The sequence below is a fragment of the Lissotriton vulgaris genome, chromosome 8, assembly GCF_964263255.1.
Source record: "Lissotriton vulgaris chromosome 8, aLisVul1.2, whole genome shotgun sequence".
Classification (NCBI taxonomy): domain Eukaryota; kingdom Metazoa; phylum Chordata; class Amphibia; order Caudata; family Salamandridae; genus Lissotriton; species Lissotriton vulgaris.
This window is the reverse complement of record NC_141696.1, coordinates 1259330344-1259357831: the sequence shown is the minus strand read 5'-3', so window position 1 is coordinate 1259357831 and position 27488 is coordinate 1259330344. Positions and strand designations below refer to the sequence as shown.

Here is a 27488-nt window from a genome sequence, read left to right as displayed (position 1 = left end):
ATATACAAAGTGATATAAATAGCTTCCTCTGGTCCAATAAAAGGGTTATCATTGCGTGGAGGAAACTAAGATGCCCAAAGCTAGATGGGAGGTTAGCTAGCCCCGATATCCGTTTTTACTGTTGGGCTTTCCATTTTAAAAATGTGAGACCTCTTTTGTTTGACTTCTCTTGTTTACCCCCTTTCTAATAGCTATGTCCAATAATATTCCCCAGGGTGAGGATGGGCTTCTCTTCAAATTTGGGCATCCCAAATACTTAAAAATAAATAAATAAATAAGGTTTTGAGGTCTGCCTGTGAATTATGGTATCAGCTGAGAAAGATGCTCAGAATTCCGTACTATTGTGCAAGCGCTCTGATTTGGAACTCTTCGGGTATGCCCGCTTGGCTCAAGGATAGGTTGTCAGCCCCACTTTTGGAAGAAGGCATTGTGAAATGGGGTCAATTACTGCAAGACAATAAATTGCTCTCATGGGACTTCCTTAGTAATTTGACAAACCAAAGGTTGTCCAGATTTAAATGTTATAAATTTTCTAGGTGGGCTGTAAACTAGGGCAAGAATGGAGATGCGAACAAAGAACTTGAGAACAAGTTGCTAGCCCCACCTCACCAACACAAAGAATATCTAAATGGTACTGGCTCTTAGTTAAAGGAGAACCCCCGTTAATACCCATAGAGGAGCCCTGGAGAAGAGACCTGCCTTCCAGCGGCGTTAGATCTTACTGGCAAATATCGATGTGCACTTTATGGAGTGTTGTTAAAGCTGCCCCATTGAGGAGAAACCATCTGTTTACACTTCATGGAGCTTATTGGACCCCCGAAGAAGCTTGTGGAGATAGGAGGCGGAGGTTTAAAGGTCTGCTTGAAGTGTACCTCGGGGTGTGCAGACAACATGCACATGTTGCAGCAGTGTCCCCAGATCCAGGGCTTCTGGCACCATGTGGGTAAGACTATCTTAGAGGTACCTGGCCAAGAAATTAAGGTAAGCTTGGTTTTGGTCATCTTTGGAATCTGGCCTGAGGAGACTATTAGTTGTAAGCTCTCGAAACCCAAAGCTTCACTTTTATTTGTCTTAAATCTCTTTGCCAGAAGAGAAATTTGTTTACAATGGGTATCCCCCAATCCTCCACTATTTTTAGACTGGGTTGCATCTGTTAAAAGAATTCATAAAATGGACTTGGGCTGTATGTCAAGGAAAATAACTAAATTTTTGGGGGCCTGGGAGGAGTGGATTAGTGAACTTGATAATTCGACTTCCTAAAAAATAAAAATAAAAGTCCAATGATTATGAAATAAGTGAGTTTAACCCCTTCCATGCTGGTGACGAACCACAGCCGTCATGCACTACGGTGCTCGTGTGCTGATGACGGCTGGGGTTCGTCATGGCCCGCCCCTGTTCGTTTGTTTACCGCACGGGGGCGGAAACGGGCCAGCAGGGAAGGGGTTAAGGGACGGAGGTTCCATTCAGGGAAGGAGGTCACGCTCTTCCCCATCTTATCCCCAGGAGTCTTGTGGTCGGCTAATCCAGGAGTCCTGGAGGTGATATGAGTTTCACAAGGTTATGTTTCTCCTCTGTTTGGACCCAGGAAAGTGCCATTGACTGCTTTAAGGCAACTTACTTATTTATAAATGAGGACAAAAAAGAAAAGGATGCAGGCTGTGGGCGCCAGAGCTTCACAGCGTGCAGCCATCTTGGTCACCTGCTTGGCCTAGCCCCTCTCACTGAACAATTTATGCTTCATGTTAAATCTGACTCCAGCACTGCAGCGTAGATCCGGAGTCTTTTCTTTTACAATTGTTTTCCCTGTCAATAAATGTGTATACTTCAAAGCTGTAATCAGCCTTCCTTTCTCTCCTCACTTAATGGAAGTTTTTTATAGGATCTCATGCTGGTCTAGATGCAAAACAATATTTTTATTATCGAAATACTCAACTTGCCTGGTTCAATAAGTCTTGCTGCTCTCACTAGATCCAAACAGGCTTTTTAACAGGGTCAAAACCCTTCCTCCTAAACTCTGTTTTATTTCACACCATCGGAACCTTTTGTCATTTATCACCTTCCCCAGAGCTTTTTTCTGATGAAGCATCATTAAAAGCAGAAAGCTTGTTTCCCTCTTCTTTTACACGCCAGGTGTTCTGTTGGGGTGGTGATGCAGCTTACAAGGCTGGGATCCTGCAGCACTTATACTGCCTCCAGTTGATCTGTGAAGCAAGTATTGAGGAAAATGTTTTAGGTTTCCTCCCACCACAAGTGCTAGCAGGTCATTAAGGGATACATTTTTGTGTTTATCATTTAGTTTACTAGTTTCCTCATTCTATTATTCAGCAATATTGTTTTTAACCAAGGGGATCACTTCATAAATCTCTAGGACTATATACTGCCTTTGTTTGCTGCATGAAGTTGGACTTGATTGTGGTTATCATTGTATACATGCTTTGTACTACTTTAGTCAAGATTGTTTAATTTGGTATCCTGTACTTAAAGCAGCCTTGTCACTTCTTCTTTAGATCATTTCCTGAAGGATGTGTCATCAGGTACAGGTGGGCCTAAGCCACTTGGATCTCATGAAATGTTCTCTTTGCATTCCTCTTCTGGGAATAAATAAAATTAATCTGGTCCACTCTTCTCTTTGAGTGTCTTCTTAGAGTTTGGTGACATTTTGGTTAAGTGCTTTTAGGCAACTTTCCTGCAATCAGTTCAGTGGTCAGTAATGCTCCCAGAGAAGCTACTCACACATAGGTGGATCTGCATGATTGCAAGAATCCCAATTATAGGGCTGAAGTTCACTTGCATTGCTATTTAGAGACACATTTGAGATGCAAGGGCTCCATCTTGCCACTCTCAGGCACATAGCCCAACTACACTGTCTGCAGCAAGCAACTGATCTCAAAGCAGTCAGCAATAACCCATTCTGTATCGTTTTCTGGAATGATCCGCTAAAGAGTTTAGTCTGTTACACGTGGTGCACAACCTAAACCGCCTGTTAATTATCTTTGTGCACGCAACAGTTACTCAGCCTAAAGAAGCATGAGAACTAGGTGCAAACTTAGTTAACGGGAATACGGAGAAGTCCCCAAATGTCACCTATGTAGGGGTGAGGGGGATGGGGTCAGGGTTGGAGGTCTCAGTTCAGGCAGTTTGCAAGACAGACTTATGCAATAGAAACAATTAATTAACAGAATGCTGGACAATGCAAACATTCACCCCCAGTCACAAGGAAGTGGGTTAAATCCAATATTCTTACGCTCACCACACCACCCCAGTTTGGACCCAGCCATATGCAAATCAGTCTTGACAGATTTGCTCGCTACCGGACTTCAGGAAAAAGCTGAAGCAGTTTCTTTAAAAAGCATTATGAATAGCTTCAAGATGCCCTTTGGGATCGGGAGTGCTTTAGAAATGAAGTTGCCCAGGAAAGCCTTCAGGAAAGGCACCAGTCCCTACTACTTAAATGGTTGAACTGTGGGTAAACAATGTGCCGTTTTTAGCAAAAAACATAAGTCTGATTGTATAATGTTGTAGAACAGTCACTCATAGTGCCCAGGACAGAAACCATACAGCGTGTTTTTTCCCAGTAAAACTATGTTACATTAAATATGACACTAGTGGAGAAGCGTGGCTCAATTGTTAGAGCGGCAGACCCTGATGCAAAGGTCTGGCCCGGGACCAGGGTTCAATTCCCGCCTCGGCGGCTCTTGGACTGAATCTCCTTGGACCCAATAATTCTCGCCTCGGTGCCTAGTCTAATCATGGGTCCCACTCTGTGACTCTGGGCAATAGCTTGCTTAGTCTCCACAACGGCCCCAGCAGCGCTTGGATGCCTTGGGGTGCCCAGGAGTGGACATCTCACAGGAAAGCCAGGAAGGGTTCCACAGCAGTATGAATACAGCGCTACGAGACCTCTGGGTAGAAGACGCTATTTATAAATACAAACACTTCACAGGAAATCAAATGTGTACTTTTCGTCCATCGTACTACCTTAACTCTCACCCCTATTTTTTGCAAAAGGTTGTAATGCAGTGCGTTTTTAGAGACAACGTTATTACGTTTACAAGTGTGTGAAATATTTTCTGAAGGCATGAGGAAGTGTTTTAAGTGACACTGTTGAATATTGTTAAATATTGACTGTATGAATTCATGATGGTTCACGTTTTGAGATAGAATGGTGGAGGTGCAGGTGAATGATGGTAGATGTGTACCTATTCGATTGTGTGTGTTTGAAAGTATGATGCTAGTAATACTGATGTATAATTGTGGCTGTTTCCCTTGTTTTACTAAAATACGTTTGCCATTTGAGTTAGTAGCGACAATCACATTTTTTAAGTGTTAAAAAGCATGTATGATTGTGCGACAGTTCTTACAGTTACACTACATAACACTAGCAAATGGTGGCTGTGTGTGTGAATGACGGCAGTGTTGGCATATAATGGTGGGTGTGTTGGTTTATTTATAGTTGCTGTGAGAGTACTATTGTGGGTGTTTGGATGTATGAAGGGAAGTGCGTTGGCACATAATGGTGTGTAGGTATACCTGGTCATTGTGTGGGTATATGTTAGTTATGCCGACGTCTGTTGTCGGCTATAGGCGTATGAGTGTGAATCTATATGTTGTGTAATGGGGTTGGGTGATATACTGATGTGTGTGTGACAAACAATGGTTTTTCTGTGGTCTCTGTTCATATCATGTTGGGTTGATGGCTGTACGATTGTGGATGTGCTCCCATATAATATTTGGGGGATACCTTTATGAATGAGTGCCATTTGACTGTGTGAAAGAATATATGATGGGGGGTGGGGTGTCGGTGTATACCTCAGTATATCTAACATTATATAGTGTAGTTTTTGTTTGAACAGCTGCGTGAATACTGTATACTGGGGATGGGAGTTACAGTTCACTTAGTACATAAGAGTTGGAACAGGACTTTAAGACAGCACCTTATCTTGGTAATTTCTTAACTTTTTAGTTCCGGGGAATTCACTATTATAACATTTGTCAACCTGAACTCCGATTCAACTTTAGCTTTTTAACGGACATACAGTGTTGCCCGTAGGATAAATATTTTGTGGATGCATTTTAAAAGAATACCTATATAGCCAACGGAAAACCACATTAATGGCTATGTGCATGTTTGCTTCCCCTGACAACCACCTCTGTGTGGCGTACAGCACTGAAAAATATTATTTCACCCTAAGACAAGCATGTCTAAGAAAGTTGGCAGCAGTCTTTGAATCCGGTTTCTTTTAAATGCTAAGGCTTAGAAGGATTTTTTCCATTTCTCAACATCATTCATAAAATCATGGTGCTTAATGTGTCCATGAACTCTCGCCTTGATGTTATCAGCTCCAAGTACAATAACTAAGCAAATCGCTTGACTGGTTTAACACATGCAGAACACTGCTCGAAGTTTTTGAAAAACATTTGAGACAGTTTCTAATGCTCGCTCGATAATTGACCATCTATAAGTAGCAGAGGTGTGGTTCAAAGCCTTATTGATAAGTTAAATTTTTTTTTCCAGACGATGCTTGTAGACCAAAATTTGCAGCACTAGAAGCCTGCGTAGGTCTTACAATAAGCAGATAAACTTATTTTGGCTGTGTCCAAATTCAAACTGGCAAGCCGGCAAAGTACCCCTTTTCTGTCAAAAGTATCAATATTTGAAGGTCAAAGGAAATTGATTGGTGATCAGGAAAACCTTAGACAACTGTGGCTGTTTGAACAAAACCGTTAAAGTGGGTTTACTGTCCCATCTTTGCCCAAAGAGAACTCAAGGTTCTCGCGCTGTATAAAATTGTCCAAACAGACAGTGAGAACAGGTAGACAAATGTATACAAAACTTACATTGACCAAACCAAAATAGTGCTCGTTGACAGGAAACTGTTCCGGACCAATCTCTTTCTCTAAAGCGGAGGCATTGGCGCCCTAAGAAAACAAAATAACACAATCTTAGAATCAATAGGACATAAGTTAAAAGTACTATTGTAAACTTTCCAACAATATCATAAGTGACAGAGATCAAGCTTAGCTGAAACCACATAACTGAAATATAGATGTAAGTTCTATCAAACCCTAGAAGCCCACAGATACACAACTATGCGATCAATTTGAGATTTCTCATACACGAGTTAACATACAAATAAGGATAGAACACTTGAAGCATAGAAGACTCTAAACAACAGAAATTGCTGTGACCAGCACGTAAACTCCATCATCTCTTCCCGAACATGTGCCCAATAATAACATTGATGCAGCGCATCAAATGAGGCTAGTGCCAAAACAAGATGTTAAGTGCAACCTACTTTATATACATGACGTATAAGATATTACATTATGGGACGCTGGGCACAATCACGGTTACACAAGGGGCAAGTTTTTTCAAAATCTAATGATAGAAAAAGATTTGGCACAAGAGCAACTTCATCTTCTAGGGTTTATTCAAAGTTGGTATATTTGAAAGAAGACAAGTATCTCAGTGTTCAACTTTCCAAATGCAAGTAAATACTCAATTATGAATTTATTTTTTCCTTAGTGTTAGACCTGGCATCTATTTGGCGTGATTTCCCCCATCTTTTTGCTTCTGACCTCCTATTTTTGACTGTATGCTGCATTTAGTTTTTTCTTGTTTTAGCACTCTGGCCACTTTACCACTGCTGACTAGTGCTAAAAGTGCAAGTGCTCCCCGTCGAAATTGTATTGGTGATTGATTTATCCATGATTGGCATATCTGATTTACTAGCAAGTCCCTAGTATAATGCACCAGGTGTGCCCAGGGCAGCGCCGTCCTAGGACCCCAAAGTGGCCCTGGCAATTTTGTTGGCCAAGTGTGCAGCACTGCTGCTTTTGTTACTGGCGAGACGATATTGCATCACTGCTGCAAAACCTGCGGCCAGTAACAAAACCCATTGAATAGATACCCAAGCAATACCTCCCTAGAGGTGAGGCTGCGAGGACTGAACAGACAAAATGACCATCACACCGGACCTGACTGTCTAGGCCAGCGATACTCAAAGTAAGGGCCAGAGGCCGCATGCGACCCTCTTGACCTTCACATGCAGCCCCCTGGTCAAGAGAAGCAGAAGGCTAATGTTTATGTGACTCAGCACTAACACACAATGCTAAAAAAATAATTTAAAGAAAACGGCAAGCATTTATATAAAGGTTAACTGAAACTAAAGAAAGGAATGAACTAGGGTGTCCTCAACCACTTAACTTTAGGAACACCTTCATTTATAGACATCTTGCAGTAAAAGTATGATAAAGTCTGTTACTAATTCATTGACATGCAGAACCGTTTCACCTTAGTATATCAGACTATCAGTGCATTGAGACGTATTTTTTTTTAAAGTTGAGTTTTCACACATGAATAAAGAAACATTAATTCTTAACAATGCCAATGTACGAAGAGGCAAGTCAGTTGTCCTGTGCACTTTTTGGTGGCCGAGGTTCCTATTATACAGGAACAACATATAGTTAATCAATCAAACACTGGGGATGGCTTTGTACAGTGCACATCCTGAAGGCAGGTATTTTGAAATCCTCATATGTGATAATGAAGAAAAAGGAAAGGAAGGAAAATAAAAATAATTGCCTAGGATCACACAATTTGGTTAAGTGGAGAACTGGGATTAATCCCAAGTTTTTAATTTCCCATTGTGCAATTCAGACACTATATGTATACGCCTAGCTTCCATTACACCCACCTTAAAACAACCCTTCCCCCTCCCCCAACCCCGACCACCACCTTGCTAGTATCAATGTTATCCTCTGTCACATCACAGACCAAATTTGTGGCCCTTGGGAAAATGTGTGAGAGTACCCATGGTCTAGTGCACCAACCCTATCTTTGGCTGCCTGTGCCCCGTGGTCTATAAGAACCGTGTCCTCTGCCACAAAAAGGTTGGGAAACCTGCTGCTTGAGATGGTAGAGACAAAGAGCAAAGTCCCTTCTGTGGCCACGAAATGGGTGGTAGGCTTATTGGGCCTTAATCTTTCGCAACTGGTTACTGCACCTACCCACATAGCGAGCCATATGCTAGATTTGATTTTTTCAAATAACCTTAATCTTAAAGTGGGGGCTTCCTTATTCTGATTAGGTCGGAGCACTTTGTGGCACCTTTTACTCTTAGTTTAGAGTCTAGACCACCAATACACAGAACAAATATGGCTACGAGGAGAAACTTGAGGAAAGTCACCAAAGAGACACTGGGCATGCACTTCAAGAAGCTATGCCACAGCGGACAGGTAATCCAGACAGTGATTCATCCTACTTTAATGTATGAGTTACATCTGCTTGAGACACAGTTGCCCCATTGATGCCAGCCACATCCAATAGACTTAAACCTTCAGCCCCTTGGTTCTCCACTGAACTAAGAATGGAGAAGAGCCTATGTAAGAAGCTTGAAGGGTCATGGATAAAGTCTTACAATCCTGCAGCAAAAGGCCTCTATAAAGAGGCTCTGAAAAAAATTCACAAGCTAAATCTGAGCAAGACGAGGGAATACTTTGCAAATAGCATTAAGAATTTAGATAACTGCCAAAGCCATCTTTAATATTGTAAAAACCATTACTAATCCTACAGCTATAGATAGCACATTTCTTACCTCATTTGCTCTCTGCTCGAGCCTGTACTATGTTTAAGGTGCAAGTCGGGCCCCCTTGGAGATCCTTGACCTGCCCGGTTTTTAGAAGGCTGGCCCCTTGGCTAAATCCCATAATAAATCAGATGTGAACTCCTCGCTGAAATCAGGCATCTACCCTGCCACATGGAAACAAGCGTTCCTGCTGCCATTACGAAAGAAACTTGAAGCTGACCCTGGGGAGCTCGGCATTTTTAGACCTATTTTTTTCCTTCAAACTCCTGTTAAAATTTAGAGAGAGCAGTTCAGAAGCAACTGGTAGGCTTTATAGAAACTTATGACCTCCTACATGATTCCCAACTGTGCTTCAGAGAGTGTTACAGCGTGGAGACTGCTCTTTTAGACATTTCTGAACTAGTACAAGAGTCTGTGGACCGAGACGCTTCTGCTATGCAGGTACTGTAGGGAAGCCAATAATCACACAGGAGAGAAGTTGGAAGATGGACGTGAATTTATTAAGATGCTCTAGTCTTAAGTTCCAGGCTTGTTCCTCTGATGTTCCTCTGATGCAGGTAACGAATCCCGCCCGTCGCCAGTGTAGGGAAGCCAATAATCACACAGGAGAGAAGTTGAAGATGGACGTGAGTTTATTAAGATGCTCTCGTCTTAAGTTCCAGGCTAGTAATGCCAATAACTGTACACAGCATTTAACTCCCCACATTCCACATATTCAAAAGAGAACACAGAATCCCAATGCACGAGCTTGTCACTAGCTACAGACACCTGAGCGCTCGTGACAGCTCATATGAACTTATGTACATACCCAACAGGTACTACCAGATCTGTCTGCAGCATTGGATACGGTTGCCCATCCGATCCTGCTCTAGAGACTGAACCAAGTGGGCATGCATAGAACAACATTGTCCTGGCTGCGATTGTTCCTGTTCCGGGAGAATCGTTCCCAACAGGTGTTTCTTCGTCCTTTTCTTTCTTCACAGAAACCTTTGGTGTGCAGGGTGCCTCAGGGATCCACGCTGAGTCAGCTGCTTTTTAATATTTACCTCACCCCATTGGCCACTCTTCTTGAATCTTGGGGTGTGAAGGTAGTCTTCTATGTGGATGACACGCAGCTGGTATTCTCTTTTCAAGAACATTCAGTGGTGGCCGTTCATAATTTCACGGCATGCCTGAAAACATCTTGGTCTGGATGAATGGGAATTGTCTGAAAATGAATGCAGATAAGACGGAAGTCTTGTTCTTCAGTGAGGCATGACCCTCCATAGAAACTGTGGTGGCTTACAGAGCTGAATCCGCTGCCAATTCCGGCAGATTCAGCTGGAAACCTGGAAATCAGGCTGGATAAGAATGTATCATTTACGATGCAGGTGCGTAACGTCTCATCTACGTGCTTCTGGAAGCTGAGATCCATTAGGAAATTTCTACGCTTTCTCCCGAAGGAATGCCGTAAGGTTACGGTCCATGCTCTGGTGAACTCACAGCTGAACTACACCAACAGCCTCTAGCTGGGGCTACCTGCATACCTGACTCGCAAGCTACAGATAATTCAGAATTCTGCGGCAAGATTGATTCAGCGGGTACCCCTTGGGCATCATATCTCCCTAATTTGAGACAGTTCCACTGGCTCCTGGTAACCAGGAGGATAGAGTTCAAGTCATTGACCTTGGCTTTTAGAGCCACCAGAGACATAGGCCCTGGTTACATCAGGTGGATGTCGCATTTATATAATCAGGAACGGGCCTTGAGATCCAACCACCTGCGACTCCTTCGGGTTCCACGCTTCTCCAAAGGTGGCAGGTCCTTTTCGTTAAAAACAGCAAAACTGTGGAACTCTTTGCTGGTACACCTTCGCCTGATTGAAACAAAACTAGAATTCAGGAAAGCGTTTAAAACCTGGCTCTTTATTCAGGTATAACTGCCGGCTTGACCCTCTCGTTAGTCTGCTGCTCATCAAAAGTTTCCAGATCTAGTCTGGCATCTGGTCAACATTCTACGGTAAAGAATCTGCAGCTAGAAATGTATCAAATAAGCATCTCCATAAACTCCTAACTGTCAGTTTACAGAATGTTTCAACTTCCACAAATCCACCCTAGAACTTTTCAAATGTACAATGTTCATGTTTCCAAGCATGGCACTATAATAAGCGCTTTGTACATTAGTAAAATGGCATTTCAAACCTCACTTCACAATCCCTCTTCATGCAGGATAAACTGCAACATAACACCCGGCAACAACACTGCACACTCATGTTCAGGAGGTTGCTTGTCTGTGCACACTAACTCCTTTTCTTAGATTGAGCACTTCGATATTAGCCCATTCAATCTGTACTTTGCCTGCCTATGGTTGAGAAAAATGCACCATCCTGGACTTTCCACGTTAACACTCACCTCCAATTTAGCCTCACCTTATTTCCATTTAGATTATTAGCGTGCCGTGCTACATATGCTGTGCTGCTTGCTTTGCATCAATACAGATACATATTTAGGTCTACAGAATGTAGTCTTAAATTTAAATTCATTAAACTACACTCGGAAGCATGCCCCTCTTTCTAATCAAGCTTTTCTATCAATTAGTACCCTTTTAAATTCTCCCGATTGATCATCAATAGTCAATCAACTTGACTGGCTGTGGGGTGTACTCTCCCGTGTTTTGCCAGTCCCACAAAGCATCACTGAAGATGCGGTTCAGTTTACTCAAGTGCCAGTTATTGTTGCAGTCAAATGCTTCCTCAGTCCCATATGCCAACAACGATTACAAATCTAATACGTGCCATGTACCCGCAAGTAGAAGCAGATTTAAAAACAAACAACATTCTAAAGATGCGAGTTGATGGAGTTATTACACAAAAATGAATAGAAAAAAATCATACGCCAGCGTTTGTGTAAAATTATATGGATAAGGCACACGAAAACAACCATAAAATTATTAGATTGTTATTTTTATTATGTATATAGAAAATACAGGGTTTCAAGAGGAAAAACAATTTCACCCCTTAACGTTTCACCGCATAGGTTAGAGCTTGGAGCACAGTCTACTGTTGACTTTTAATTCGTTCTAAGGCCGCCGAATTTGAGTTCGCTAATTTCTACCTTCCTCCACCCCACACCCATCACAAACTCCATCAGGACAGGAAAGTGTCCACATACTCCTGATTACCAGTAAAACGTTTCTCAGTCCTACTGAACTTTATCACCAAACCATCAAATACTTTATTTAATATATACATTAAACATAAAAGCTCAACAGATATATTATAACAAGCACTGGCGTTGCCAATAGGTCTCGCAGTAGGAAAGTTGGAGCTATTGGTTTTGTAAATGACATTTTATATTTATATATCGTTATTGGCATTGTCAATAACAATATATAAATATAAATTTCTCTGCGCTTGGCAACCGGAAAGGCAAGAGCAAAAACAGATTAAAAGAGCCATGTTTTTAGACATGAGTTTACACTCCTGTGTGGGCAATCAAACCTGTTGAGCTTAGGGCTTCACAAAGATAAATATACAAAGAAGGGATGAATGCCATGCCTGAATTAATCATACCTCCTCTTCCAGCCCACCCCCAATCACACAAATGTATGTAGGGTCTGAAAACCGCATGGCCATTGCGAAATGTTGACACTACATGTAAAGCCATTTTAGCCATAAAAGCCAATTTTGAAGGAATTCTGATGTCCCTTTTCGCGAGGGAGGGCAGCTAGTGCGTTTATGGGACTGATATGCTTCTGCTGTTGTGGAAATGTAGCCTGCTGGGCAAACAAATCGAAATATGGTAGTGACAAACTTCTCTGCCGTCAGAAAAAAAAACACCACCTTTACTTTACTACCAATGTCTTAATGGCACTGACGTTAGGCTTGGGGTGTTCGGGGTCTCTTCCCACCCCCAATGCTGCACCAACTCTTTGGCCAAGGTGGAGGCGGGCAGCAGTGGGTTAGAGTCAAAAATAAAGTCATGATAAATGCAGGACAGAGCACGGGAAGGGACACGTTTCCCGCCTCCGTGCCCCGCTACACTCCTTAAGCATAACTTGCGAGGGATACACAAAGGACAGAGACAATGAGGGCCGTGGGGAGCCTGCTTATACCGCTGACACTCGCCGGGGTGGTGATGAGAAAAGCAAGCCCATTCTTTTTATTGAAGCAGCCCCGCCCCCTCGCCTCCCCTCATGCACACTCCCTTCTGAGGGGGTCTGTGCCTTAACAAAGAGGCTTCCCTAAGCCCTGTGCCCAGGTGCACCTCTGAGCTGCGCGAGCGGGGGTCCGAGTGTGTGTGGGGCTCAGCCTCACCCGGTGCCCCCAGTGACACACTGGTAGGGGTACAAATGCCGCCTGCTGGTTACAGCGCAGGGGGTTAATGCTCGGAGCACACCCCGCTCCCCATTCTTCTGTCATGTGTTATCAGCCCGTCTTACGCTGATGATTTTGTGATGAACCACACTGCTGATAAGCTTGTGTGACCCCGGCGGCGGCCGGGCCGCTAGAATGACAGAATAACCAGGCTAAAGCTGGCTGCAATGCACAGATACCATAGGTGTTGGGAATCTTTGGTGACTATCAATGAGCTCATGCAAATTTGCACGAGCATAAATTGCTGACACTGGTGCTTTCGTGCTGCCAATACAGCTCTAGATGGGATCTGCTGGTGATGATGGGCTGGTAGATCTGCCAAAGGGTTAACTTCTTCTGCTTTACGTTCAATGAATGTGTTTAAACACCCCTTACAACCAACAGGCACTTTCAGTGAGATTCATCCCATGCAGCGCTACGAGGTCATAATAGTGGCAATGCAGCGCTGCACAGATCTCTGTAACAGAATCTGGTCACCTATTCTGTCAAGGGGTACAACTCAACATCAGGGCTTTTCACCTTTTAAAACCCGCGAGTCAAGCACCCCCGCATCCCCCACAGAAACACCTGGGCTGACAGCTGCCGACGCACATCCCATGCACGCGACGGGCAGGGTGCACGGAAAGCGCTGAGCGCCGCTTGAAGTGCTTTGCATACAGGTACAGTTACAAACAAGACCCGCTTCTCCTTCTGAATCGATGCCTGCTCTTTGCATATTTGCCTCCAGAGACAGATGTTTTTCCAAGGGGCGATATGAAAATTCACCTCTGAAGAACAGCCGGGCGGCAGATGGGCCCCGGGTCCCAGTGATGAAACCTGCAAATCCAGGATATAATAAAAGCATGCTCACGTTTGGGTACCGGATGGGGGCGGGAGAGCCTGGTGGGGGGGCGGGAATGTGAGCGAGGAGCTCACGGTGAGGAGAGGAGAGGCTGCATTCTGGGGTGTCTGAAGCTTCAATTGCAGTTTTTTCTGAATGCCTAAATATAACACATTGTAGTGATCTGTCCTGGCTAAGACTAATGCAACAATAACGTCTTTTGCGGTCAGCAAGGATGAAAGGAAACACATTCGCCAGGACCCTGAGAAGGTGGAAACAAGAGGAAGTGACTTTATTAATTTGGTCCATAAAGGTCTTTGCTTCTAGTGTGCCACACTTATGGAAAGGACTGGGGGCAAGGCCCTGGTTTATCCAATATCACAGACTCTGTGGCTAGCTATGGCTTAGTAAGTTTGGGTGTTGTTGATGGAAGAAGCAGGTACGGAGTTGCATGAGGAGAGACATGCACAAAGTCTCAATACAAAATGTAAATATATGTCCGCTTTATTTTAAGAAAATAAAATTGTAAAGCTTTTTATAAAGTCATAGTTTTGTGTGTATTTATGTGGGCATAGTTGTATATTCTTCTATAAATTATTCAGTAGGGGTGTGATTGTGTGTGTGTGCGTACTGCTTTCTGTAAATCCATGTTCATGCAGTCTTTGTCTGCATATCAGTGCCTTACGGATGTGCACGGTTGCGTGTGAAAGGTTGTGCTTTTATGTGCTGTATTAACACTAGTTAGTAAATGCATGCGTGGTTTGTGCATATCTGCATGTGCAAGATTGTGAGCGTGGTGTTGCCTGAGTGTAATGCTTGCATTATATCTTCAATTGCCTGCATGCTGCACACAAGCGTGTGTCTGTTGGTTTTGTGTATTTCTTGCACGGTTTCATGTATTTTGTTTATATTAGATGTAGGGCTTGATTGGTTGTTTGTACGTGCATGCCTGTGCATGGTTGTATAGTTTTGTCAGTCTATGTGCAGGTGTTGTCTAGTTTTGCGTGCAGGTAGTGGCTGTGTGTATTAGGCTCTTTAAATGGCTTTACTTGGGCCTGTCTGCTGGTCTGCCTGAGCAGGAATGTTCATGGCCCGCAAGAGAGGTGGGCCCCTCGGTGAGCAGTGCCAGCCACTGGCTCGGGGAAGGTCAACCTGAATCTGAGAAGGGCTTTTATGTGTCACGAAATGCAGGCTCCTCTTTCAGGAAACTTTCCCAAAGAAAATTAGCCAGGCCTGGCTCCGGTGGGGAAAGAACGGGGAGGAATGTAAAGTGGGGTGGACCTGAGGAACAAGGGGAAGTTGAACAAAAGTGAGGTAAAATGAGACACAGGGTAAGAGTGGCCAGAAGGAGCTTAACGGGTGTCGGAAAGGGAGGTGGGGAGGCTTTGGAGGGAGGAAAGTTAACAAGACGGAGGGAAGGCAGAGAAGGGGAGGGGGGAGGAGAAATGTGACACGGTGTGAAGCAACAGGGGCCTTTGAAGTGAAGCTTCAAAGGTGTGGGAGGAGTGCTTCTACGGCCTGGGGGAAGCTGGCTGGGGAGGGGGAGGAGAAATGCAAGTTTATGTCCCAAAAGCGCGTGCCTGTGGCCACGTGAACTTAATGAAAACCGCAGCAAAAAGCCCGTGGTTTCACGAGGATTTTGGGTACTTGAATTCTTGTTCCCTCAATGCGCTTGCGCGCATTGTAGGTCACGAGACCTAAAAAGCATACATTAATTAAAATAGCAGATTTGTGACATTTCACAAATGACTGATAAAAAAACAAGAACAGTTCTGCGACATTTACAATTAATTTCAAGAAAGAGCCCACGCCAAAGCAAACACCATACCCTTAAGCATCTGTAGAAAAAATAAAAAGCTGGTCTACACGGAGTAAAACTATTTAGTTTCAGCAAAGGGATTCTAATTGGTTTGAAATTCAATTTGAAGAAAAAAAACGACAAAACGCTTAAGTCTTTGATCAGAATGGAAGTCACAGACATGTGCAAATACTGAAATTGTTCTACTGACCCAAAGTTAAACATCGCTGTGAGCGAATTGTTCCAATTCTTAAAAAAAGTTAGAAGAGCCCTTTCCCTATGCCCTGCCAGCAAGTACAGATCAATATTTACAGTTGTTTGCACCATGACATATTGCCTACCTGCAGACTTCCTATCCTTGCGCCTTTTTTTCCATTGACATTTCATGGACGTTGACTCACCAAAATGCCAGGGTTAGTAGAAGTGAGATCACACGTGCTTTGACCTTAATGACATCACAGAAAGTGATAAATATTTATCGGGAGTTACCCTTTCTGGCAGGAAAAGGATTGGGTCAACAATTTTAAAAAAACAGAGTTCCTTCTCCTGAATTTAATGAATCATTGATGGTGTTGGGATCCCTAAGGGGACGTATACATCAATGTTGGGGATTTAAATGTTGCAACGGTTACCAAATTTACAAATAAGTGTGTGTAAGGCCTAACAATACCATGAAAAACATGAAACAGTTATTTAGAAAAACATGAAACAATTATTTAAAAAAACTTTTTCATTTATTTGAGAAGATTTAAAATTAGATTATAACATATTTGCAATTAAAATCATATACACAAAAGTTATTCATAAATTTCAGAAATTCCAAAACATACTGTTTTCTTTAAAGATTGCTAACCTAGCAATAGTTCATACAAACAATACTCAAATATAATCGTTATTCGTTTTGGAAGATCTAACCTGGATATTATTAAGCTGTGAACGAGTCCTTGAAGAAGGTGCAGGATATAAAAGAGGCACCGATACGCCGCGTCGACAATTTCGTTCCTATACTAATTCATCGAATAACGATTATATTTGAGTATTGTTTGTATGAACTATTGCTAAGTTAGCAATTTTTAAAGAAAACTGTATGTTTTGGAATTTCTGAAATTTATGAGTAACTTTTGTGTATATGATTTTAATTGCAAATATGTTATAATCTAATTTTAAATCTTCTCAAATAAATGAAAAAGTTTTTTAAAATAATTGTTTCATGTTTTTCTAAATAACTGTTTCATGTTTTTCATGGTATTGTTAGGCCTTAAACACATTTATTTCTAAATTTGGTAACCGTTGCAACATTTAAATCCCCAACATTGATGTATACGTCCCCTTAGGGATCCCAACACCATCAATGATTCATTAAATTCAGGAGAAGGAACTCTGTTTTTTTAAGATCACAGAAAGTGATATCATACGAGTCTCATATGACCTTAAACCAGAAGATATTGCAATAATTGATATTGCTGAAGTTCTGTAATAACTGCATGATCAGTATAACAAACCAGAAAAAAATAACTATTTTAGAAGTCACCTATATTAGGGTGCTGACATGATCTTTGAAAGTGTTGCAGTGTAATACTTACAGTGAATTGTAGTGAGCCAGACCAATTCTAAGTCAGGCCCGGAGGCGAGGAATATGCTATTCTTTCTTCACTTTATTGAATAGCAGCCTTTCAAAGTAAACACAACAGAACTATCATTCCCATGAGACCCTGGGAATGTTAAGAGTAACAACAATAGAGATCAATAGATAGATAGTCCTTCCAGCTATCCACCAATCAGGGGGCTCCAACTGGATCACAGTCCCTTGTCACTGGCCCTTCCTCCTCTTTCTTCGCTGCTCGCAGCCTCAGACAGCTGAATATGTTTTCATTCTCTTGTATGTGTATCTGCTGAATGCATTTTTTTCAGCTGAACTTTGGTAAATTAAGTTTGTCAGAACTAGATATTGACGCGATATAAACGCGTTTCCTGTCTGAGGTTTTATTGCTAATCGCGCCGCCTCAGGGTTTTTCATGCGGCACTTGTGCTTTGTTATCTCGATATTTTGTATTGTGCCTTTATTTCTGTGATACCGCTCCGTGACGCAGCGTTAATTCTGGTCACCTCCTGCTGGGAGGCCAGTCTCCCGCCGCAGGAGCGTGCTCCGCTCCTTCGTGGCCGCATTGAGTGCAGGCTCGGAAGTGCAGTCCTCCCGTCACCAGATGGCGCCTAATTGGCGGCGCTCAGCCGCGGCATGCGCTCTGCATTCCGTGCATACGATGCATTCCTGGAACGGAGCTGCAGCGTCGCGGGGAGCCTTGTCGGTCTGGAGAGTCTACGCCCACTAGTGCGGGTCTGTATTGCCTAAGCAGCAGCATTTAACATATGCCCTCTGGGGTCAGGTATTCGAGCACCTTATTCCAATTTAAGAGCGCTCGTAACGCTCCCACGTGGGAGTCAGTAGTGTGCAGGCTTGGTCTGCTGGGACCATCTGCCAGACCTATTTGCCCTCTTAATATTTACTTCAGGATTGTAGGGTCCCGGGCTACAGCTCATTACAGAGCAAGGCATGCCCTCACAGTATTCAAGGCGGACACCCACCCCCCACATAAGGCAGACTTCTGCCAGCCAGAGTTCTTTAGAATGGGCTCCCTCAGACAAGGTAACACAATATGTGGCGAGCCGCATTCGGAAGCCCCTCAAGAAGGATGCCTACATCTACCTCAGAGCGGAGTGTCCCCGCCCATCTTTGGAGGGCAAGGTAGCCCCGACAGCCGATGTTAACCCTCGCATGGCTACCTTCTTACAGAAGTTTGTGAAGGACTCTAAGAAAAGGATTCATAGGTCCTGGCGAGTGTATCAGGAGAAGCTGCTGGACACCCTAGGGCTCTCACCAAACTTTCTGATATGGCAGAGGAGGCGAAAGCTTCGGGCTCCCTCAATTCCCCAGATACCCTGTCCTCATGGGCGAAACACAGTGGTTTTCGTGGGCAATGCCAACTGAGCCCTTTCTATTGAACGCTGCAGATCCTCGTTGATCATGGTGGACCCCAAACTTGGGGATCTGGCAGACTCGGAAGCGTGTCTTGTGGCGCAGGCCGGCCTGTTCTGAGAACCTTTTATTAAAGAACTGGTAAAGTTTGTGAACACCTTTACCTCACTGGATAAGGTCCAGTCCTCTATAAAAAAAGGTGTTTCACTCCCGGGTTTTCAGCGGGGCCGGTCAAGGAAGGGGCCGCTCTTCCGGCCGTCCTAACCAATACGCTCCCAGAGGACAAAGCTCCAACCAAGGCAAGTACCAGGACCAGGCAAGATTTGAGAACTTCTACCAGAGGACGCCATGGCAGGCACAGAGGGGCAAGAGGTGCCAGCTCCTCCAACAACTCGGTAAGTGTAATACCTTCTCCCTTCTAAAAGTAGGGGGCCGGCTGGCAAATTTTTTTCCAGGCCTGAACTTCTATCACTGGGGATGCCTGGGTTCTCAAGACGAACTGGCGTTTACGGATAGAGTTCTATGGGAATCCTGTCCAGCCCGTAGCTTCATGACCCACCTGCTTTTCGGAGACATACTCAGCTTGGGTTTCCCAGGATGTGCGGTCCCTCCTAGCAAAGGGAGCGATCTGCCGTTCCCTTCCCCATCCCAAGGGCTTTATAAGCAACCTCTTCCTGGTAGACAAGGTGGACTGGAGTCACGCCCGGTATCAATCTGCGCGAATTCAATGAGTGGCTGATTTATCGTCACTTCAAAATGGAAAGTATCCACCTATTCCGGGATATCCTGAGACTGCAGGATTGGATATCGCATTTGGACCTCAAGGACACTCATCTCTCGGTTCCTATCTCCCCCCCACAGGATGTTCCTGCAGTTCTCCTGGGGGGGACAAGACCTACAAATTTACCACTCTGCCCTTAGGAATGTCCTTGGCCCCATGGTGTTGCACCATGGTCCTTCGACCGGTGGTGGAGCGCTTACAAGCGCAGGGGATGAGATTCATTGTGTATCTCGACGATATTCTGATGATGGCCTTGTGCCCCCGGGCACTCATGCACCAGCTCCAGACAGCGGTCAACCTCCTACAGGGCTTGAGCCAAGTTCACCCTGGTTCCCTCCCAGAAGGTGATTTTCGAGGTTTCTCCGTCTAATCTACTCTCATCCTTCCATCCTGGAAGGTGACGAAAATCCACTACAAGATCCGGCAGGCCCTCACGAAACCGCACATCTCTTTCAGGTAAGTAGCTCGGATTGTGGGGCTCCTGTCCTCGTCGATCCAGGCCATCTTCCCAGGGCTGCTGCATTCCCGGGCCCATTAAGGTTTCCAATTGCTTAGATCAAGTAGCTACAGCTTACTTATAACACATATCAATAATTTGCGAAGGAAGAGAAAATTATATATCACACACCAAAATTAGAATTCAATAGTTTATTCAGAAAAAATCAAATAATTATGGCTGTCGCAATTTACAATTTTAATATGAAATATGTGACTGTGGTGAAAAAGTGACATGTGGTGGTTGGTGATAAAGACAGTACACTATATACAGAAACAATTAAGCGTGCAATATATGGAAGGGAGAAAGAAGATTTTTTTTTTATGTCCTTGTTATTTTAGCACATATGCTTCAGGATCCAAAGGCTAATAAGACTGTGATCATGAGCGTTGTGCAGACATATGCAGTACGTCGATGTTTCGACCCCTGTAAATTGAGCAAAAGTGAAATGCATCAAGGTGGGTCTTCTTCAGGACAGGAGGGGGGATGGGCAGCCAAAAAGCAGATTCTTTGGTATATCATCAAATTATCACATTCCTCCTAGTCAAATATGGGTTTAGGATTAAAAACCTCACACACCTCCACTAGCCGGGTGGAGCCTCAAAATTATACTGTAAATGACTTCCACCCGTCTGTTGGAGTCTTTATTTATAGCCAGTCGAATGATTTGCGTGATCTGGCAGAGAAACAGGCGTCAGTCCATCAGCGGCTTCATTTGAACAGTGATTTCCGGGCCCTTCAGCGCATGAAGGCTATCCACATGTGCAAGGGTCTCTCATACTCGCAGAATGTGAATTTGACGGCGGAGGCCAGGGAAGAATTCACGCAGTGGCTCGCCAACATGGAGGCTTGGAACGGTCGTGCAATCTTCGGTTCTGCGCCAGGTATTGTCAGAGTCCGATGCCAGCAGACTAGGCTGGGGGGCGAGATGTGGCGAGTTCACCACAGGAGGTATGTGGTTACTGCTAGAACAATGGTTACATATAATTGCTTGGAGTTTCTGACGGGCTCCTTTGCGATCCAGTGCTGGACCGAATACTCAATACAATCCTGTGTCCTCCTCAAGATGGACAATGTGTAAGCGGTACGGTACATAAACCACCTGGGAGGCACACTTGCGAAAGCTCTCTCTGACCTGGCCGCCAATTTTTGGCAGTATTGCCTGGACCTTCAGATCTCGGTCACAGCAGAGTACCTGCCCGGCCAGGAAAATCAGGCAGCAGAATACCGGTCACATCACTTCCACGATGTGAGTTTGTGAAAGCTGAACGAGGGATTCTTTGCGGACCTCCAGTACAAATGGGGTCCTTTCTCTGTGGACCTCTTCACCTCACACCTGAATCACCAACTGCCATGGTTTTTCAGTTGGAGGCCGGATCCCCTGGCGGAGAGCACAGACACTTTCCTCAACAACTGGCAAGGGGTAAAAAAGGCTATGCCTTCCCACTGTTTGCAATGATCACCAGGGTCTTGGCCCAGGTTCGGCGACAAAAAGGTGGAGGTGGTGATGATCACCCTGATTAGGAGATCACAAGTCTGGTTTCCGGTTCTTATGGAACTTTCTTGGGATTCTCCAATCCCTCTCTCCCTATTCCCAGCTCCCCCTCTCAATCCGTCTCACTAGCCTCACCCACTCATCTTGCAGGGGTCGCTAGACCTTATGGCGTGGCGGATTACAGGGGACGATGGTCGTACCAGGCCTTTGGGGAGCGGCTGAGAGGTTTATATCCAAGGCCTGGGCGAACAGTAATGTTAAACTATACAAATGCATATGGAGAAGGTGGTCTCATTGGTGTTTGCGCCGTGATCTCAATCCCTTTGCAGAAGATGTAACTCACATTTTTGGGCTTCCTTGGCCCGGGAAGGTATGGCATACAGGTCCATCAATACGTTCAGATCTGCCATATCGGCGGGTCATGTAACGGTGGACAGTTCTCCAGTGGGTGAGCATCCTTTTGTCTGTCGACCCCTGCGGGGGATTAGACTTACCCTTCCCCCGGAACCAAGAAATTCACCCCTCGGGGATGTGAACCAGGTGCTCAACCTTTTCCTCTCTTGGCAACTGAATAGATTCCTCTCCCGAAAGGAACTTTCAGCTAAACTGGCTATGCTCCTTTGCCTAGTTACTTGCAGGTGGGGGTCAGATGTCAGGGCTCTGGATGTCTCTGGCAGAATTTCTTCTGCCTCCGGGGTCACTTTCAATATCCGTCATCTGATGAAGTGTGGAACGAAATCCATCTTGTATACGGCCTTCCCGGATTCCACCAAGTTGTGTGTGGCGTCCTGCCTCATGGCATAGAAAGAGATGTGGGAGGAATTTCGCCCTTCGGGCAAGCAACAACTTCTCATTGCTCTAAGGAAACCACACACAGCTATTTCCTCTCGCACGATTGCCCGTGGGTACCTTGGGCGATGCAGGAAGTGGGCTTTGACCTGCAGATGTTTGGAGCTCATTCTACCAGAGGGGGGATGGCTTCTAAAGCTCTCTCCTTGGGAGCTCGTCTGGAGGATATCCTTAACGCAGCAGACTGGTCTTCGGTCTCCACCATCAAGCGGTTTTACTTTAAACCGGTTCTGTAGATGGCCCACTTGGTGGCAAGTAAGCTTTAATCTAGCATAATCCTCGCCTCCGGTCCGCACATAGAATGAAAAAGTTCCTAGCTATCGTAACGGAATGTTTCAATTCTAATAAAGACTCAGAGGTGAAGATTATCCCAACCACGGTTCATTACTATGTGGAACCTCTTAACCCTCGTTGTGGAGTAAATAATAGTTTGACCATACATCAAATTTGTATTTTCTTGTAACTGTGTCATTGCTGAAAGATACAAGATTGCGTAAGTTTTCCTTACAGGCTAATCCTCAGCTATGATGGTATCCTAAACACGCCATTTGGTTACAGGATCGGGCGGAGGCAAACACGATTCATGAATTGCTGATGGAGGCTGAGCTCGCGCGACGAAAGAGGAGGAAGGGCCAGTGACAAGGGAGCATGATCCAGTTGTAGCCCCCTGATTGGTGGATAGCGGAAAGGACAATCTATCTATTGAGCTCTATTGTTGTTTCTCTTAACATTCCCAGGGTCTCATGGGAATGATAGTTTTGTTGTGTTTACTTTGAAAGGGTGCTATTCAATAAAGTGAAGAAAGAATAGCCTAATCATCGCCTCAATAGAATTGAAACTTTCCGTTATGATAGCTAAGACATTTTTCATTCTCGTGGGTTTTGAAAGGGGGGCAGGCGGTTATCTCACACCGAGAAGTTCACTTATGAAAATGGGGCTAACTGAGCATTAAAAAGCACAGTTTAACATATATTTGCTAAAAAGTCAAAGGCCCTGTAAAGGCACTCATCCATATTCAAGTCCTTCCTTTCAAGTTGTGTCAAGCCAATTAAATATGACACTATCAGGGAGTTTACCCCATTGTTTTCAGAATGTTCTACTATAGCTCCTTATGTCAAAAATCCCCTCCATTGTGCCAGGGTTAGCATTTTGTCAAGGGTTCCCCTCATTTGCCAAAAATTACCTGCAATAGCCCAGTGTCAGACTTTAGCAATTAATGCCATCATATACCTTGAATTACCTCTGTGTCAAATTACCTCTAGAGTCAGTAATTTATCATGGTTGCGCCCCCACCCCATATGTAATGGTTTTCCTTCCATTTGCCAAGAAGTATGTACTATGATCTAGCACCAGCATTGTGCTATGAGTGCCCGCTATGCCAGGAATTTCCTTAAGTGTGCCAATATTTTTCCACATTAAGCCCAAAATTACCTCCAGTATGCCAGGGCTAGTATTTTGCAACGATGCCCGACATACTAACAATTGCCTCTAGTATGCCAGTAGCAGTATTTTTCCATTGGTTTCTGTAAGCCAAGAATTACATTCTGTACACCAGGGTCAAGCAGACTAGCAAGCACAACACCACATACTCATTTACACTAAATCTCATTCACCCTCCATCAGTCATTCTCACTCAAGCTCACTTATAATCACGCACTCATTTTCTCTCCTTCATTTACATTCTATCTATAAATCTCACTCATTCTTATTGCCACTCACTCATACTCACCAACACTCAATCTCACTCATTCTAACTCACTATCTGTCACCGACTCATTCACTTTAGCTCCCACAGACAGACATGCTCACAATACACTCTTGCACTCTAACTCTAAAGTATGCGCACACACTTTATATATTTAAAAACGCGTTTTTTCTCACATCATCTGTCACTAAAGGTCTCATTCTACCTCCTGATTCTTAATGTTTAAGAGTAATAAAAATGGGCAGAAAATGAAGCTGGAGCACAAAGCCCATAAGGGCAAGCTGCATCTGTCTTCTTGGCACGGATTTTACTTCCTCTGAAGCAAGGGGATCCAAAGCAGAGGCAAGAGGTTGCAAAAGCAGTGCCAGAGGTCGCAGCTGCAACCCGTAAATGAGACATTTGTTTCACGCAATCTGTCAATTTTATGAATGGTGGTAGGTTTCACAGAAGGGAAGGCATTACTATCAAAACCATCCATAAGATGTGAAGACTCAAGGTGCTAATTATAATCTTAACAGGAGAACTGCACACTGATAGGGAGTGGATCCTACCATGAAATGCAGGTACCTCCTGTGCAACTACAGGATAGTTATGTGGAAATATACATCCTGCAATTTTGGTCATACCTTTTAGTGTCCCACTTGCAGAGTCAAAAGAATCTGAGCAAGTGGGAAACATGCTTTCATTTCAACAGTTTTTATTGGTAATTTCCAAATAAATAAAAAATGACGAGCATTACAAACATTGAATACATAAAAGCAAAAAGCATACGGTTGTGGTACATGGGTTTAAAGTAGTGACTATAATATTGACAATTGGATGGGAGACAATAAGCACAAACAATCAGGAGCATAACATAACGTAATTAAAAAAATCATAAAAGTTAATTTACATATCATGTCAATAGAAACAGTAGTATCAGTGTCTTGGGAAACATTCTTAACTATTTGCGCAGGAAAAGATTCAAGAGGCTGAGGTATGGGATTGGGCGCAGACTGCTGACCTTCTTGGAAATCAGGAAATTCTGAGTGTAGCACTTCTGTCTCACTGCTGACAACTCCTTTCAGCAGCAGGACTGGAACCTCCTGCTGCATGATCCAAAGACGGTCTGTCAACCATAGCGACTGTATTCAGGGTGGCATCTCATGTAAGTGTAAGGCCCACCCCATTCTACAGTTCGAAGGACTCTTGGTCTCATGTTATGGCAGAAATGAGGATACCTGTTCTCCCACGGGCCGCATATTCTCTTTCAAGTCTTCAAGGAGGGACTGAAGCGGCTTCCCAGGTGGCATGAGGGAAGGAGAGAAGGAGACTACCTGTTGTGTATTGTGGTCTCTATCTCTGCTCTTGCCTCGGTACTGCTTGAAAAGAGGGGTTCATTGCTTGCGTTACGGAACTATGATGAAAATTGAAACATTTCAAGAATCCTCAAAACGTCGTATACTGGCAGTTGCTCTGCCCACCTTAAATTTTTCAGCAACGAATTTGCTTTTACTCCATCAAATGGCAAATCCATTAATGTCACCTGTACATCAACGGAAAAGCCAGAAGTCCTCAACCATACATGGTGTGAGAGAGCCACTGATGATCCCATTGCTATTGCCATATAGCAGGAGATCTCTAGGCCAGCTTTAATGCTTTGCCCAGAAGAGTCATACCGACTCTGCAAAATGCTCCCTCTTAGGCGTTCAGATAGGTTTGTTGTGATAAGCTGGACCATATCCCTCAAGGCATACACGTCTTCCCAACCGGCATGTTGCATTTTATGATTTGAGGGCTAGACTGCCTGTTGAAAAGATGTTCTTCCTTACTGCCTACAACCGTTTAGATTCTCTGGCTGCTCGGGTGGTATGAAGGACTCCAGAAACCTGCTTCAGCCAGCAATATGTTTCCAGCACTAAGCCCTCTGGGGAAGGGGGAACTGTGAGAAGTTGGAGTCGCATGGAGCAGCTCTTTAGGTCGGAGGCCTAAAAGGCTGCGCTTGCGCAGTCTTAGGCCGGAGATTTAATGAGTCTCAGTAGCGCAGAAGGTCCCGCCTCCCTGCCCCATCTCACCTTCATTGGCTGGCTTCCTAAACGGAGGCCAGCCATTGGAGGAGAGATGCGTCACTCCAAACAAGCCCCGTCCTTTTCGGATTTGGGGGCGTAATTTTTGATGTTCTTTAGACAGTGACGTTGTCTGTCACTCAGAACTTCAAAACCACGCCCCCAAGTCCGAAAATGGCCGTAGGATTCTAAATGCCATTTTCCCCTGATCGTCTCTGCTAGAAGTCGCTGTTACGAAGCTCTTGAAACGGGTAAGTATGTTGTTGTTGTTTTCATTTAGATGTAAGCCATGTTTGTTTTTTTAGGCTAATCTTATGTTTCTTTTCTTTGTTCTAGGTCCAACATGGCCCGTGGCGTCTCCCTGCGGCGATGTGCACCGCTGTGCACACGGGTATGTATGTTGTTGTTGTTATCGTCTAAAAGTAAGCCATGTTTGTTTTTTGAGGCTAATCTTATGTTTCTTTTCTTTTTTCTAGGTCCAACATGGCCCGTGGCGTCTCCCTGCAGCCGTGTGCACCGCTGTGCACGAAGCTGTTCAGACGGGTATGTATGCTGCTGTTTTGCTGTTAGAGGTAAGCCATTTTGTTTATTTTGCTAATCTTATGTTTATTTCTTTGTTTTTCAGGTCCAATATGGCCCGTGGCGTCTCCCTGCAGCGATGTGCACCGCTGTGCACGGAGTGGTTCCGATCCGCGGCTCTTTTGCAGTTTGAGGTAAGCTATCTTTTCTTTTGCCATAACATTATGTTTTTTTTGTCTTTTGTAGGTCCAACATGGCCCGTGGCGTCTCCCTGCAGCCGTGTGCACCGCTGTGCACGAAGCTGTTCAGACGGGTATGTATGCTGCTGTTTTGCTGTTAGAGGTAAGCCATTTTGTTTATTTTGCTAATCTTATGTTTATTTCTTTGTTTTTCAGGTCCAATATGGCCCGTGGCGTCTCCCTGCAGCGATGTGCACCGCTGTGCACGGAGTGGTTCCGATCCGCGGCTCTTTTGCAGTTTGAGGTAAGCTATCTTTTCTTTTGCAATAACATTATGTCTTTTTTGTCTTTTGTAGGTCCAACATGGCCCGTGGCGTCTCCCTGCAGCCGTGTGCACCGCTGTGCACGGAACTGTTCAGACGGGTATGTATGCTGCTGTTTTGCTGTTAGAGGTAAGCCATTTTGTTTATTTTGTTAATCTTATGTTTATTTCTTTGTTTTTCAGGTCCAATATGGCCCGTGGCTTCTCTGTGCAGCTGTGTGCACTGCTGTGCACGAAGTTGTTCCGACGGGTATGTATGCTGCTGTTTTGCTGTTGGAGGTAGGCCATTTTGTTTATTTTGCTAATCTTATGTTTATTTCTTTGTTTTTCAGGTCCAATATGGCCCGTGGCGTCTCCTTGCAGCTGTGTGCACTGCTGTGCAGGAAGTGGTTCAGACAGGTATGTATGCTGCTGTTTTGCTGTTAGAGGTAAGCCATTTTGTTTATTTTGCTAATCTTATGTTTATTTCTTTGTTTTTCAGGTCCAATATGGCCCGTGGCGTCTCCGTGCAGCTGTGTGCACTGCTGTGCACGAAGTGGTTCCGACAGGTATGTATGCTGCTG

General features: G+C 44.3%; 1 protein-coding gene across 1 annotated transcript in view; it reads right to left on the bottom strand.

Annotated features, from left to right (window-relative positions):
* USP12 (ubiquitin specific peptidase 12) overlaps nucleotides 1-27488 on the bottom strand; it is a 437577-nt gene that overhangs the window by 211734 nt on the left and 198355 nt on the right. Inside the window, exon 2 of the mRNA XM_086935175.1 lies at nucleotides 5839-5919. Within this exon, the coding sequence (XP_086791301.1) occupies nucleotides 5839-5919 (81 nt within the window). The remainder of the gene's footprint in view (nucleotides 1-5838; nucleotides 5920-27488) is intronic.